Below are 17,379 nucleotides of genomic sequence, written 5' to 3' on the forward strand. Positions count from 1 at the left end.
AATGTATCCATCCATCCATTTTCTACCGCTTATTCCCTTTTGGGGTCGCGGGGGGCGCTGGCGCCTATCTCAGCTACAATCGGGCGGAAGGCGGGGTACACCCTGGACAAGTCGCCACCTCATCGCAGGGCCAACACAGATAGACGGACAATATATTTTGAATATATTTATACTATTCATATATTATATATATAATATGTTATGTATTATTTATTATTATTATTGTCTATTGTGAGAAAACTGTGGTGCTGAATTTCCCCCAGGGATCAATAAAGTACTTTCTATTCTATTCTATTCTATTCTGTTCTTTTGTTGTGAAGATAGGAAATGTGCAGTCCGCCTTTAGAGTTTTGACGGAACGTATGGCGTGTGAGTCTGTTGAAATAAAAAGTGTTTCTCGCCTTCCTCTCTGTCATTTTTTCTTAATAATGATCTCGCAGCAGCCAGCGTCACCTCACAAGAATGTCAATCAAGTGACGTCTTTCTGAAGAATGATGATCGCTAATTTTTAGGTCTATTTTTTTAAAAGCCTGGCTGGCTGACGCACCCTCCGCGGTCGACTGGTAGCTCGCGATCGACGTAATGGGCACCCCTGTTCTAGCGCATTTAAAAATCAATAAACCCGCATCAGCACTTAAAACAAATCTTATGTGGTATTGTCAAAATTAAAATGGCAAAAAAACATATTTTACATGAAAAAATTAAGAAATAAAATATCAGAACTCACAATTTCGAGGTTGGCCGACATCGTCTCACAAGATGTAGTTTCTCTTCAAATATCCTTCTTGAAAATGTCCTTGCAAATATATGTGTTGTCTTGTCTAATCAAAAAAGATTCAGGTGAGACGTGTTGGCTGAGTTCTTAAAGTTTACTCCACAAGGTGCTCATCAAAAACATCAAGCTGCCGGCATGGCTAAACAGGGATACTGCGTATGCTCTGCACTACTGTGGAATGCTGGGTAACGGAGTTCTTGTGTTACCGTGCTCAGTCATGAATGATAAATAAATGATAAATGGGTTGTACTTGTATAGCGCTTTTCTACCTTCAAGGTACTCAAAGCGCTTTGACACTACTTCCACATTTACCCATTCACACACATTCACACACTGATGGAGGGAGCTGCCATGCAAGGCGCTAACCAGCACCCATCAGGAGAAGTGTCTTGCTCAGGACACAATGGACATGACGAGGTTGGTACTAGGTGGGGATTGAACCAGGGACACTTGGGTTGTGCACGGCCACTCTTCCACTGCGCCACGCCGTCATGTATCCCATTGGATTGAGTCTTTTCTTGCTCTTATATGGGATCTCGAAGATGTCGTTGTGGCTTGTGCAGCCCTTTGAGACACCCGTGATTTAGGGCTTCATAAATAAACTTTGATATATATATATATATATATATATATATATATATATATATATATATATATATATATATATATATATATATATATATATATATATATATATATATATATATATATACTTATATATATATATATATAGTGGGGCAAAAAAGTATTTAGTCAGCCACCGATTGTGCAATTTCTCCCACTCAAAATGATGACAGAGGTCTGTAATTTTCATCATAGGTACACTTTAACTGTGAGAGACAGAATGTGAGAAAAAAAAATCCAGGTATTCACATTGTAGGAATTTTAAAGAATTTATCTGTAAATTATGGTGGAAAATAAGTATTTGGTCAACCATTCAAAGCTCTCACTGACGGAAGGAGGTTTTGGCTCAAAATCTCACGATACATGGCCCCATTCATTCTTTCCTTAACACGGATCAATCGTCCTGTCCCTTAGCAGAAAAACAGCCCCAAAGCATGATGTTTCCACCCCCATGCTTCACAGTAGGTATGGTGTTCTTGGGATGGAACTCAGTATTCTTCTTTTTCCAAACACGACAAAATTGAAAAGTGTGTATAGTGTAAGACTATGTGAAGTATTTAAATGGAATGTTTTACCGTAAGTGTTGGAGACGCAGTGCTGTCAGACAAGGGCAAGGCAGGCAGGGTTGTCTAGGGGCAGAAGCGTGGTCGAGAGGCAGAAGCGAAGCGTGGTCGAGAGGCAGAAGCGAAGCGTCGTTGTCCGGGGGCGAGCGAGGAGTCGAAAAACCATGAAGCGCAGGGGAGGCAGGGAAGATCCGGGAGCACAAAACGCACAGCTTGACTCGGGGATACACACAAGGAAGGTACGGCGAGCGATGGCAGGTTGTCCAGGCTTAAGAAGGCAGATTGCTCATCATGGACAGGTGTGTGGATTGTCGATGAATGATTGCAGCTGGTGGAGGCTGCAGGGTGGAGACGCGCGCGGCGCGTTCCCCGGATGTGCGCGCCCGAGGGCGCGTACGAAGTACACCCACTGGGTAGAACAGACAGATGAGCAGCGTTGGCAGGAGTCCGAGCCGTATTAGAGTGATTGGAGCACATACTTGTTTGTCACAAAATTGCTGGGTATTGTGGCCAAACAACTACATTTTTGTTTCATCTGACATCACATGGACAAAGATAAGACCTTCTGGAAAAAAGTTCTGTGGTCAGATGAAACAAAAATTTAGCTGTTTGGCCACAATACCCAGCATTAGGTTTGGAGGAAAAAAGATGAGGTCAAAATATTAGTATCGGAACAACACTAAAAGCATCACAATATTAAAAAGAGCACATTAACTAACAACTGCACGGGTCTACTGACAATGCATGTGCTGCCGGGCACAAGATGACTGCACTGCGAGGCACATAATGGATGAATGAAACATTCGAACACAAAGACAAAAGTTGTACACCAAACATATTCCCCATTAATTAGTTGCTTATTAAAGTAATAAAGACCTAATGTGGAGTTCTTTGAACAATAGGGATACATATAAGGGTTAGAGTTAGGGTTAGGGTTAGCGTTAGGGTTAATACTTCTGAGGTAATTGAGGGAAGACGCTTAGTTAATGGCTTACTGGTTGTATAATAAGGCCATGCAGAATAAGGCACTAATTTGTACTTAATAATAACTAATTAAGAGCCAATATGTTACTAATTTGCATTTTAATAAGCAACTAATTAACGGTGAATATGTGTCCCCATACTAAGGCTTACCATTTTTTTTTATTCAACCTGTGATTTGGGTTTGAAAATTGAGTTAATATCAACTGCAGATGACGCTCGTTCTCGAAAGCATATTCTGAAAAATGTGAAACACTTCCTTCTTATTCACACCAGTGTAAAAAGTTCATGTTAAAGTTAAAGTACAAATGATTGTCACACACACACACACACACACACACACACTAGGTGTGGCGAAATTTGTCCTCTGCATTTGACCCATCCCCTTGTTCACCCCCCGGGAGGTGAGGGGAGCAGTGAGAAGCAGCAGTGGCCGCGCCCGGGACATTTTTTGGGTGATTTAACCCCCAATTCCAACCCTTGTTGCTGAGTGCCAAGCAGGGAGGTAATGGCTCCCATTTTTATAGTCTTCGGTATGACTCGGCCGGGGTTTGAACTCACAACCTACCCATCTCAGGGCGGACACTCTAAAAAAAATTTACCATGAAAAACATGAAAGCGATACAACATTGTGATGCAGTGAAAGTGAGTCCACCTCACGTTGCTTCAGGTGTATATTATTCTTTTTCTGGACTTTTTTTTGGAATAAGTGTAACAAAAAAGTAAAAGAAAGAAAATGCTCATGAATCCTTTGATGCTTGCCGAACTGCTGCGTTTTTTTGTTTTTGTTTTCGTGAATGCGCTTTGAATTTCAAAATTGTGTTTGAACTCAGAGATGCTTTTTTTTGTTTTTGTTTTGGCCGAATCGTCCAACAACTTTAGAGTTGTTGTTTTGTTTTTTTTTGCTGTGCTTGAAGAGACGAGAGAGCAGTCCTAATCCAAAGTGAGGTATTTGTTAAGCCTTAATGTGCGGAATGAAGCCCTGCTTGCCAGCTGCTGTCGGCGATTGATTCAAGCAGCGGAGTGAAAAAGACACAAATTCACTTTACGGCCTTCAAGAAAAACTACTTTTTGCTTTACGAAGAGCTTTACTACCGGGTGAAATAAGGTACTTTCTCTGGCTCTCCGGTGTACGACGACCCTGACCTGCACAAAACGCTCTGTCCAAAAGACTTATGAACGCTACAAAATGTTGTGTGTGCGCAAGTGTAAACCTTAAACACACTTGTGTGTATTGAGCTCAACGTGGTACGACTATCCCTCATGACTTTTAGTACACACAAGTCAAAGAGGAGTTGTATAACACCCTGCAGGCTATCTTGATGACTTAACACCTGGCAGGAAATTGCGCAAAAAGCGAGGCGATTTATTACATTTTGACTGAACAAAGATGGTGGACATGTTGCTGTGTATATTTTTTTTCTCCCCCTTGAGAATCTTTTATTTGGGGTCTGGAGATTTTTACCCACGGATCGACTGATGGTGCCAAAAGATTTCTTCCCGAGCGAGGTAGAGATGTTTTGCCTGTCACTCACACACAGCAAAAACGCAGAGGCACACTCTCCTGTTGAAAAGAGTTTAAATTAATTCAATTGGTGCTTGGCCCTCCCAAAACATAATCATTTAAAAATGTACTTGTAAAGAGAAACATCTAACTCTTAGAGGAGAAATATTGTTTGAAAAAAGCATACAATAGCATGAACAGTAGTTTTACAAAGTATCGATAATATACATCGTTTACATTATTGAGCGGTTGCCTTCCAGCTGCTTCTCCGTCAAACACACCATCAGCAGCTTTTCCATATTTACTAGAGGTGCGCGGATATGGAATTATATCATCCGCAACCGCATCACCAAAGTCGTCATCCACCCGCTAGCCACCCGAATCGACATTTTATCAGAACCGTACCCGCCCGCTGAAATACATCAGAGGTCGGCCGCCTTTACCACTCACAGAGCTATACAAACTTGTTTCACAGAGTAATGAAGACAATTGGAGCTGCTAACGTTCTCGCGACTATCCAATAGCATTCATCCTGAAGACAAGAATATGGGCGTGCTGTGAAGCCATTGCCTTTGACACCTTCAATACCATTTACGAACCGATTGTTAGTCCTGCAACATGTTGTATGCAGCATCCGCAATCACACGTACAAGATTGAAAGGCATACTGGGTGATACCGAGTACACTGATGGTTGTGATATAAACAATTTTAACACTTACTAATATGCGCCACGCTGTGAAGCCACACCAAACAAGATTGACAAACACATTTCGGGAGATCATCCTCACAGTAACACAACATAAACGCAACACAACAAATACCCAGAATCCTTTGTATCTGTGACACTTCCGGAATATGGTGGGGGTTTACTGCCAGCGGGGTGTATAAAATAGTCATGATGTATCACGGATACAAAGGATTCTGGGTATTGGTTGTGTTGCGTTTATGTTGTGTTACTGTGAGGATGTTCTCCCGAAATGTGTTTGTCAATCTTGTGTTGTGTGGCATCACAGCGTGGCGCATATTACTAAGAGTGTTAAAATTGTTTATATCACAACCATTAGTGTACTCTGTGTCACCCAGTATGCCTTGCAGTCGTGTGCGTGTTGCTGCGGAAGCCACACACAACATGATGCTGGACTGACAAGCAGATCGTACATGTTGTAGAAGGCGACAAAGCCAATGGCTTCATAGCACGCCCTAATACTTATTATCTGGGTGACTGCCGGCCGTCATTCAAGAGAATATTAGTGTCTCCTATTGTCTTCTTCGCTTTATGACACGGGTCTTAAATGGCTCTTCGAATGGCAAAGGTTACCTACCGATCCCAGAACCTTGTATATCAGATATTTCCAGATGGTTCAACCGCCACCCGCCCAAATCTAATTAAAATCTATTTTTTCGTCATGTCACCCGCCCGACCCGTGGTTTATCCGCGAAATCCGCGGATGAGACCGCAAACCGCGCATCTCTAATATCTACCGTATAGAGCGCACCGGTATTTAAGCCGCACCCACCAAAATTGATAAGATTTTACATACTCTATATTAGCGGATCCACTATAAGCCTAAGACAGATTTTGATTTTGTAATTGTTTGTTTCCATACTTTGTTTCCAAACGGTGCCTGTCACATGGCAGTAAAACGGGGGCTCAAACAAAACGGAATTTATCGCCAAAGACCCAATCACTACTCAGTGTTTATTTCCATACTTTAATTATTTCCAAACGGTGCCTGTCACATGGCAGTAAAACGGGGGCTGTAACAAAACAGAAGTCATCGTCAAAAACGATAGAGGGCCACGCCGTCCCTGGCAAGGCGCAGTGGTGGAGTGGCCGTGCGCAACACGAGGGTCCCTAGTTCCATCCCCACCTAGTACCAACCTCATCACGTCCGTTGTGTCCTGAGCAAGACACTTCACCCTTGCTCCTGATGGGTGCTGGTTAGCGCCTTGCATGGCAGCTCCCTCCATCAGTGTGTGAATGTGTGTGTGAATGGGTAAATGTGGAAGTAGTGTCAAAGAGCTTTGAGTACCTTGAAGGTACAACCCATTTATTTATCATTTATTGTAAGTTAATAACACTAACACAGACACTTGTGAACGTGCTAGCATTTTAGCAAATGCTAAGGACGCTAACTACATAACAATATGATAGCACGTGCAAATATGCATGAAATCACTCCTACAGACATCACACATGGGACAGTTTAGTAAGTATGAATTTCTTTAGTTATATTGTAAATCCTACAAGAGTTTGGGCTGATGAATTCAAAACTCCATACGAGTAGAACCGCTATGGAGAACGAGAAGACGAAACGGCATGTGTACTTCTGGTTTAAAGCACCAAAGGGAAGTAGATATAAGATACTACCTCCAGCAACCCCCAGGTAAATTGAATTTGAGACCACTGCTGACCACTTTTTGTACAAAATCCTATTACAGTCCCGAAAGCTTGAAGAGTTTCTCTTTAGTGCAAAACGATGCTGGCACTTTTAAGTTTAGTTTGAGTTGCAACGAAGCGAGCATGATGCCGACGAGGGGCACTTTTTGTCAAGCATTTGGGAGCAATTTTGCTCACTCGCGATAAAGGGCCACGCCGTCTGCTGTTTCTTTTTTTTGTTTTGTTTTTTCAGGCTGCTTATGCATTAATGATGTGTGCAGATGGCGGCCCACACATCCACCCCACATCCTCAAGTGGCTTGGCATGCTCCGAAGTCACATTATTAAAGGATAACCGTGACCTCAAGTGGACGCCGTCGGCTGTTTTTCGCCGAAACTGCCACGACGGGTCTGGAAACACGGGCAAATAAACAGATCTGATGGCGGATAAGCGTCTGCGCGCTTTTGATTGACAGCATGCTCTTCTTGACGGTTGCTGGTGTTGTTTACTCTGTGATCTGCGCATGGCCCCAGGTTGCTAAATATTCATCTCACAGCATCCTCCATCAACAGTGTATGATCTCCTCAACTCGCCCGACTGCCTGCCGGACCTGCTGCAGGGGGGTCTTGTCGAGCAGGGGGCCAACGAGGCTTTCATCTTGGCCTCCTTCAAGTTGCAACCCAAGACCGGAACCACGGTGTTCGGCCTGTACAACCCCCGGGACAACAGCAAGCACTTTGAGTTCACCGTGATGGGCAAACTCAACAAAGGTAGATCCTATTTCTCCACGTATTCAAAAAGCATGTGTGATTACCATTATGTTAATAAATAAAGAATCTGTCATCTGGTAGTTTATAACGACGCACAAATAAGCATTCACTGGCTGTTTATTAATGCAAATGTGCCAACTTTATTGCAGCACTCTTCATAAATGAATCAGAGCGCTGAATAAGCGTTGCATAACCATGGTCAACCACGCATGGATGCTCTTTGTGACTTTAATTATGGTGTAAACCTTTAATGCTGATGTTGTCTCCGGGCAAACAGCTTACACTGACAAAAATGTAACGCTTCATACGCACAAGCCGACAATTTTTTTTTTACTTGTTATGCTATTTTATTTTATCAATTATTGACAATATTTTGAAAAGACAAGCAGAAAGAAAGTGGCAGTGGTTCTCAAATGGGGGTACGTGTACTTAAAGGTATGCCAAGGAGAACGTGAGATTTTTTTTAAATATTCTAAAAAAAGCAACAATTCAAAAATCCTTTATAAATATATTTATTGAATAATACTTCGACAAAATATGAATGTTAGTTCATAAACTGTGAAAAGAAATACAACAATGCAATATTCAGTGTTGATAGCAATTTTTGGTGGACATGTTCCATAAATAAAGATGTTAAAGGTGGATTTTTTTGTGAAGAAATTTTTAGAATTAAGTTCATGAATCCAGATGGATCTCTATTACAATCCCCAAAGAGGGCACTTTAAGTTGATTACTTCTATGTGTAGAAATATTTATCTATAATTGAATCACTTGTTTATTTTTCAACAATTTTTTTGTTATTTTTACATCTTTTTTTCCAAATAGTTCAAGAAAGACCACTACAAATGAGCAATATTTTGCACTGTTATACAATTTAATAAATCAGAAACTGATGACATAATGTTGTATTTTACTTCTTTATCTCTTTTTTTCCAACCAAAAATGTTTTGCTCCGATTAGGGGGTACTTGAATTAAAACAATGTTCACTGAAAAAATGTTGAGAACCACTGCCCGAGAGATGTGATTAAGTTTACATTTTCCGTGTTTTCCCAGACCATTATTGTACTTTTCAGAGGCGGTATCATTCAGACTCAAGAAAAAATGTTTTCCCTAAAGCCATAAACAAGGTGAACTCTCATAGGCACTGATTTTACAGTTTAGCACCTCTCTGTGTGCAATTTTTACTTTCCAGCCATGGTCTGAATGCTTCTGTATATATGTATATAGTATAATATTTAAACACCAACTGCTGTCACCCCCATCCTCAAAAAACCTGGACTCAACCCTGACACCATGAGCAACTTCCAGCCCATCTCCAACCTTCCCTTCCGGTCCAAAATACTGGAACGTGCTGTCGCCACTGAGCTTAAAACTCACCTTACTTCCAGTATCTAAATTTTGGAAGGCATCTGTTTACCTATATATTAGCCGCACCTGACTATAAGCCGCAGATATATTTGTTGTGAAGTGAGTTATTTCAGGGTATCCGAGGGGTCTTAAAAAGTCTAACAAAGTCTTAAATTCAACCATTAGAATTTCCATCCATCCATTTTTCACCGCTTGTCGCTTTTGGGGTCACGGGGGTCAGCTGCATTCGGGCGGAAGGCGGTGTAGACCCTGGACAAGTCGCCACCTCATCACAGGGCCAACACAGATAGACAGATAACATTCACACTCACATTCACACACTAGGGACCATTTAGTGTTGCCAATCAACCTATCCCCAGCTGCATGTCTTTGGAAGTGGGAGGAAGCCGGAGTACCCGGAGGGAACCCACGCAGTCACGGGGAGAACATGCAAACTCCATACAGAAAGATCCCGAGCCCGGGATTGAACTCAGGACTACTCTGGACCTTTGTATTGTGAGGTACATGTTCTAACCCCTCTACCACCGGGCTGCCTCATTGGAATTCAAGGCCTTAAATGTCTAAAATTCTCCTAAAATCTCATAAAATGTCTTAAATATGATACTGAAAGGTCTTAAAAATCTATTGAAGTTGATTCTATTTAAATCGTGCATAAACTTCAGTCTCACTTTGAAATGTTTCGATTTTTGAGGACATTGTAACGCATACTTGCCAACCTTGAGACCTCCGAATTTAAGAGATGGGGTCGGGGATGGTGGGGGTGCCTTGAGGTGGGCGGGGTTGGGGGCGCGGGGTTTGGTGGTTATCCCGAAATGTGTTTGTCATTCTTGTTTGGTGTGGGTTCACAGTGTGGCGCGTATTTGTAACAGTGTTAAAGTTGTTTATACGGCCACCGTCAGTGTGACCTTAAAGGCTGTTGACCAAGTATGCCCTGCAATCACTTGTGTGTGTGTAAAGGCCGCATATATTATGTGTTTGTGTGGAGAAAAAGCGGATATCACGACAGGTTGTAGAGGACGCTAAAGGTGGTGCCTTTACGGCAAGCCCCCATTATTGTTGTCCAAGTGGAAATCGGGAGAAAATCGGGGGAATGGTTGCACTGGGAGATTTTCGGGAGGTGCACTGAAATTCGTGAACCTCCCGGGAAAATCGGGGGGGTTGGCAAGTATGCTGTAACGTAAAAAAAAACAACTTAGATTTATATTGCGCTTTTCTAGACACTCAAAGCACTCACAGAGAAGTGGGAACTCATCATTCATTCACACCTGGTGGTGGTAAGCTACATCTGTAGCCACAGCTGCCCTGGGGTAGACTGACATAACTACACAACGGAACTACCTGTGCTTCCCGGGCAATTATTTTATTCGGACATCCAAACAAGTCTTGGCTCACAACGCAGAGGTCCGGGGTCTCCGCTGTCGTATTTAACGCTTCATAATGCGCCATGCATTTTCCATGGGAGACAGGTCTGGACTGCAGGCGGGCAAGGAAAGCACCCGCACTCTTTTTTTTCGAAGCCACGCTGTTGTAACATGTGCTGAATGTGGCTTGGCATTGTCTTGCTGAAATATGCAGGGGCATCAAATTCTAAAGTAAGGGATTATTTGCAAAAAATAAATGTTTATCAGTTTGAACATCAAATATGTTGTCTTTGTAGCATATTCAACTGAATATGAGTTGAAAATGATTTGCAAATCAATGTTTTCCGTTTGTATTTACATCTAACGCAATTTCCCAACTCATATGGAAACGGGGTTCATAATAAACAATATGTAAATATTAGCTTTACACAAATTTACAATACTATCATCAAATAAATATTTCTGAATATATATATATATATATATATATATATATATATATATATATATATATATATATATATATAGGTAGCGACCCAACTTATCCAGCAAAAATGTTTTATATGAGTGTGCTTATTAATTAAAAATGTACAAATACAATTTTTAAGCAAAAAAATAATAATAATAATTTATGCCGGGATAGGCTCCACCCACCCACACACCCCGCCCCCCAGCAACCCCAAGAGGGACAAGTGGTAGTAAATGGATGGAATAATAATAATAGTTAGTGGTTATAATTGTCTGCAATGAGGTGGCGACTTGTCCAGGGTGTACGCTGCCTTCCGCCCGATTGTAGCTGAGATGGGCACCAGCGCCCCCCGCGACCCCGAAGGGAATAAGCGGTAGAAAATGGATGGATGGATGGTTATAATTGTCATTATCCCTCTTTCATTTGTGTCACATCCTGGTTCTCTCCCACAGGCGTGCTGCGCTACCTGCGGACGGACAAGAGGACGAGCTCTGTGACCCTCAACAACCTGGTGCTGGCAGACGGTCAGGTCCACAAGCTGTTGTTCCACCTGAGGGGTCTCCAGCAGCCCGGTGGTGTGGGTGGAGTCGACGTACATCTGGACTGCAAGCTGGTGGAGACTATCCGGGATCTCCCCGCCGCTTTCCAGGGTTTGCCAGCGGGCTACAGCATGGTGGAGCTGAAGACCATGTTGACCAAAGACCAGGTTACCGAGCCCCTCCACCTCATGCCCTTTGATCTTAAAGCACCACCGTGGAGGTTTCACTCACGCGTTTATGCTCACAGGAGGGCTTAGACGAGCTCAAGCTGGTGGTTGGAGACACATTTGAGAATGTGGCTTCGCTGCAAAACTGTCATTTCCAGCAACGAGACTCGGTCCAGACTCTTGGTAAGGTTCTAACCCCCGGTCATTGTGGAATGATTACATTTCACTGAAAGGCGTTCTTTGTGTCAGGGGTCAACACCAAGCAGCTGTCCAATCAAATGATGGATTTAACCAAGGTGATAAACGAGCTAAAAGACATCCTCATCCAGCAGGTAAGTCCTCTTATCGCATTCTTCGGTTTTGGATTTTAACCCTTGCCTTATCCTGCAGGTCAAAGAGACTTCCTTCCTCACAAACACCATCTCTGAGTGCCAGGCCTGTGGTAAGCTCATCGCCAAAAACGATTGTGTTAAATCAAAAACATTTGATTAAAATTGTTCGTTACACTTTTGTATAGGGAACATATTAACCATTGATTAGTTGCTCATTAACATGCACATTAGTAATATAATTAGTTATGATTAAGTACTTATTAGTGCTTTATTCTGAATTGCCTTTTTATACAAGCAGTAGGCCATTAACTAAGAGTCTTCCCTCAATAACCTCAGAATTATTGCTTATTCGTAACCCTAACCCTTATATAGTTGGGCAAAAAAGTATTTAGTCAGCCACCGATTGTGCAAGTTCTCCCACTTAAAATGATGACAGAGGTCTGTAATTTTCATCATAGGTACACTTCAACTGTGAGAGACAGAATGTAAAAAAAATCCAGGAATTCACATTGTAGGAATTTTAAATAATTTATTTGTAAATTATGGTGGACAATAAGTATTTAGTCAACCATTCAAAGCTCTCACTGATGGAAGGAGGTTTTAGCTCAAAATCTCACGATACATGGCCCCATTCATTCTTTCCTTAACACGGATCAATCGTCCTGTCCCCCTAGCAGAAAAACAGCCCCAAAGCATGATGTTTCCACCCCCATGCTTTACAGTAGGTGTGGTGTTCTTGGGATGCAACTCAGTATTCTTCTTCCTCCAAACACGACGAGTTGAGTTTATACCAAAAAGTTCTGTTTTGGTTTCATCTGACGAAATGACATTCTCCCAATCTTCTGCTGTATCATCCATGTATCCATTTTGGTATAAACTCAACTCGTCGTGTTTGGAGGAAGAAGAATACTGAGTTGCATTCCAAGAACACCACACCTACTGTGAAGCATGGGGTGGAAACATCATGCTTTAGGGCTGTTTTTCTGCTAAGGGGACAGGACGATAGATCCGTGTTAAGGAAAGAATGAACGGGGCCATGTATCGTGAGATTTTGAGCCAAAGCCTCCTTCCATCAGTGAGAACTTTGAATGGTTGACCAAATACTTATTTTCCACCATAATTTACAAATAAATTATTTAAAATTCTTACAATGTGAATTCCTGGATTTTTTTTTTACATTCTGTCTCTCACAGTTGAAGTGTACCTATGATGAAAATTACAGACCTCTGTCATCATTTTAAGTGGGAGAACTTGCACAATCGGTGGCTGACTAAATACTTTTTTGCCCCACTGTATGTTCCCTTAGTGTCCAAATAACTCTAAATCAAGTTTTTTTTTCTTAGAATATGTTCCCCATACTAAAGTGTTACCTTTTTTTATTATTATTATTATTCCAAGGTCTGGGTGGAACTGAAGTGGTCAAACCAAAATGTGGCCCGGGGGTGTGTTTCCGCGACCACATGTGCCGGGAGACGGCGGACGGCGTGGAATGCGGCCCCTGTCCCGAAGGATACACGGGAGACGGCTTCAACTGCGACGACGTGGACGAGGTATCTCCTCGCCTTCCAGTGTGAGCGGAAGTTATGCAAATGAGGAGTCCTTGACCCGGACCTTGGATACATATAAGCCTAGTCAGCGTTTTGTGTGGTGTATCTTATGAATATTACATATGTGTGATCTATTTAACACGAGAAGGAAAATTACCATTTTGTTTGTGAAATCTGTTGTGAACGGATGCGCCTACAGTTGAATTGAGGAGGAGCTTCGGCTTTTAATCAAAACACATTCAGAGGAGACATGGATGATACATTACATAAATTGCACATGCAAAGTGCCACTGTGAGAGTGTCCTGTATGCACCTCAGGCTTCACGGGTGCTCTCATTATTTAACCTTACACAAAAGTAGCTCAACATTAGAAGTACTGTATTTTTCGAACTATAAGTCGCAGTTTTTTTTCATAGCTTGGCTGGGGGTGCGACTTATATTCAGTAGTGACTTATGTGCGAAATTATTGACACATTACCGTAAAATATAAAATAATATTATTTAGCTCATTCACATTAGAGACGGATTTATCAATTAGGAGTGACAGATTATTTGGTAAACGTATAGCATGTCCTATATGTTATAGTTATTTGAATGACTCTTACCATAATATGTTAGGTTAACATACCAGGCACCTTCTCAGTTGGTTATTTATGCCTCATCTAACGTACACTTATTCAGCCTGTTGTTCACTATTCTTTATTTATTTTTAAATCGCCTTTCAAAAGTCTATTCTTGGTGTTGGGTTTTATCAAATACATTTCCCCAAAAATGGGACTTATACTCCAATGCAACTTATATATGTTTCTTTTTCCTTCTTTATTATGCATTTTCAGCAGGTGCGACTTATACTCCGAAGCGACTTATACTCCAAAAGATACAGTAGTCAAAAGTCCGGGTATCAGAAAAATGGATTTTCGAATTGTAACAATTCTTAATCGATAAAAAAAAAATCAAAAATGTATTTTTCTTTTTTATGTATTTATTTATTTATGTTTCAATTTTACTGCCCAGCTACTCAGGCATATCATATTGTTTGATATAAATGCCAAAATATCTGCTGTACAGATTTACTTTAGAAAAGGGAAGTATTGGATACTTATCCTGTTGCCTTAGTTGTATTTGACTTTATTAAATGTGTGGGTAGAATTTCATTAAAAAAAAAAAATTTTAAAAACATTTTTATTTTTTTTTAAATGTAGTACTATTAATAGAGCTGTTTATCTAGTTTAGGAGTAGGCAACCAAAAACGTTGAAAGATCCATAATGAACCAAAAATACAAAAAACAAATCTGTCTGGAGCCGCACAAAATGACAAACCGTATATGATTCTTATAATGAAGGCAACACACAACGTGTATTAGCTATAATAGCCTACTATCAAAATAACAACCTCTTAAGGCCCAAGCTGTTTGTTTACATTATATTTTTCCTTGCTATTTGGGCTTATTGGACCCTAATTATAATAAAAACTAAATATCCCCTTTTGATATGATGTACTTAGTCCATAAGTACATAAACGTGTACTTCATATGTTGTGAAATAAAAATTTTAGTTTTTACACTCCTTTTTTCCAAATTCTATTGTATGTTATACTCTTCTGACACCAGCAGGTGGCAGTATAAGTGTCCACATAAGCGGCATAAGACCCCAATTCAGTAGTGTACATAATTTTAGAAATAAGAGCTAAAAGGTGCTGTCCATGCATGTGGCCATTATGGCCTTTAGAGGTCGTGTATAAGTATTGTAATGAAGACAACACATGATGTAAGTGTCTATATTAGCCTACTATCAAAATGACTATGTGTTGCAGGCTGAGGCAAATCTTTGTTACAGAAATGTAAAAATTTAACATTTATTCTACATATTTTTACAACATTGGACAACATAAGTAGATCAGAGGCTACTATGAACGTGCAATAACTCCTGGAAATGACTGTCTTTTAATGGCCAAAGGTATAGATGTGTGTGTCCAAGTTAAAGAAAACGGCAGGCTGTCTTATTCTAAAAGATTTATTACTATCTTTGGCAAGCTTGGTAACATTTGCTGTGGTCTGGAACAACATGGCGCGCAAATAACTATTAAAAATGCAGCCGATATGAAAATGTCGTAATAATGATAATGTATCATGAGACATGCAAAACTAAATGATATACAAAGAGGATAAAAGTAAAGGATATTATATGAGCTCAAATATACCTACAAATGACGCATAATGATGCAATATTTACATACAGCTAGCCTAAATAGCATTTTAGCATTGATTAGCTTGCAGTCATACACTGACCAAATATGCCTGATTAGCACTCCAACAGTTCAATCACCTTTTTTGCATTCACGCACAGTATAAAACGTTTGGTAGACAAAACGAGACAAAGTAGGAGTGGAAAATTTTACATGTAAACAAACTTTTGCATCACAGTCCAAACCATGGTGAGTTCAAGAACCGCCGAAATTAGTAGGTTGTTTTCCAAAAGTTGTCATTAGTGAAGCATACACACAGATGTCATGTTTGTCCTCAAACAAAAAACATACCAAACCAAAACAAACATTTTTCTCCCATCATTTTTAATTTTCAATCCTTTTTTTTTTTTTAAATGCTCCAGGGAGCCACTAGATTGGCACTAACAAGCCACATGCGGCTCGAGAGCCACTGGTTGCTGACCACCGATTTAGTTAATGGAGGAATGTAGCTAATAATAGAGCTAGCACTCAATGTTATTCAGAAGTATAGATTTTGAATTGACAATCGTTTTGATTCGAGAATCGATTCTGAATCGTGTCATTACCCTCGAGAATTGAATCGAATCGTGTGGTGCCTAAAAAGTCAAAATTCACAGGTGGAACTCATGACACAAGTGAGCACATGAGAAAGAAAACACAGGACAGTCAGAAACAAATCCTGACACTACCCAGACTGTGTACCCTTCGTTCATTCTATTTCCAATTCTTAATTGCAATTCCAAAAACAAACTTCGGGCCGTTTTTTCTATTTTCATTTCTGAAACAGAAGTTGGACAACAATTTAATGACAATAGGACGCCTGCTGAACAAAGGTGTTATCGTTATGCTAAAAACATGCTAAACGAGAAAAAAAAGCTAAAATACTGCTTCCGGTTCAATTTGTCATCACAAAGATAACTACGCATTTTTACATTTTGGATTAACATATTTTCGATTGTTGTGTTTATTTTGGAAAAATAAAAATCCATAAAATGAAAACCGTACAAAATCAAATTTCATGGCAATGTTTTAATGAAAATCAACCCTTATTTGTTAAAGTTAAAGTTAAAGTACCAATGATTGTCACACACACACTAGGTGTCGTGAAATTTGTCCTCTGTATTTGACCCATCCCCCTTGTTCACCCCCTGGGAGGTGAAGGGAGCAGTGGGCAGCAGCGGCGCCGCGCCCGGGAATAATTTTTGGTGATTTGACCCCCAATTCCAACCCTTGATGCTGAGTACCAAGCAGGGAGGTAATGGCTCCCATATTCATAGTCTTTGGTATGACTCGGCCGGGGTTTGAACTCACAACCTACCCATCTCAGGACGGACACTCAAACCCAGACCTGGGCAATTTAATGCCCGGGGGCCACATGCGGCCCGTTGAGCTTTTCAATGTGGCCCGCCGGATTTTCCCAAATCATTGTTTTAGATGTTTAAAATGGAAAGTGTAGCTGCCATTATGATGTGCAGTCATGTTTTCTAATGACCGTAAGTCTTCAACTATACTAAGTCTTTTAATGGTTAGAATCTGCGCTTTTGAATTATATACTAGTTACTATGGCAAACTAATTAGTTGCTATGGTCACCTAATTAGTTACTATGGTCATCTAATTAGTTACTATGGTAATCTAACTAGTTGCTATGGTCATTTAGTTAGTTACTATGGTCATCTAATTAGTTACTATGGTCATCTAACTAGTTGCTATGGTCATCTAGTTAGTTACTATGGTAATCTAACTAGTTGCTATGGTCATCTAATTAGTTACTA

General features: G+C 40.6%; 1 protein-coding gene across 1 annotated transcript in view; it reads left to right on the forward strand.

The window, feature by feature from the left end:
• The window catches only part of LOC133536111 (thrombospondin-4-B-like), a 60,150-nt gene that overhangs the window by 1,885 nt on the left and 40,886 nt on the right, over positions 1–17,379 (forward strand). The window contains exons 3-8 of the mRNA XM_061876319.1: positions 7,401–7,598; positions 11,250–11,503; positions 11,584–11,686; positions 11,753–11,835; positions 11,894–11,945; positions 13,234–13,385. Of these exons, the coding sequence (XP_061732303.1) occupies positions 7,401–7,598; positions 11,250–11,503; positions 11,584–11,686; positions 11,753–11,835; positions 11,894–11,945; positions 13,234–13,385 (842 nt within the window). The remainder of the gene's footprint in view (positions 1–7,400; positions 7,599–11,249; positions 11,504–11,583; positions 11,687–11,752; positions 11,836–11,893; positions 11,946–13,233; positions 13,386–17,379) is intronic.

Source organism: Nerophis ophidion, linkage group LG17, assembly GCF_033978795.1.
Source record: "Nerophis ophidion isolate RoL-2023_Sa linkage group LG17, RoL_Noph_v1.0, whole genome shotgun sequence".
Taxonomy (NCBI): Eukaryota; Metazoa; Chordata; class Actinopteri; order Syngnathiformes; family Syngnathidae; genus Nerophis; species Nerophis ophidion.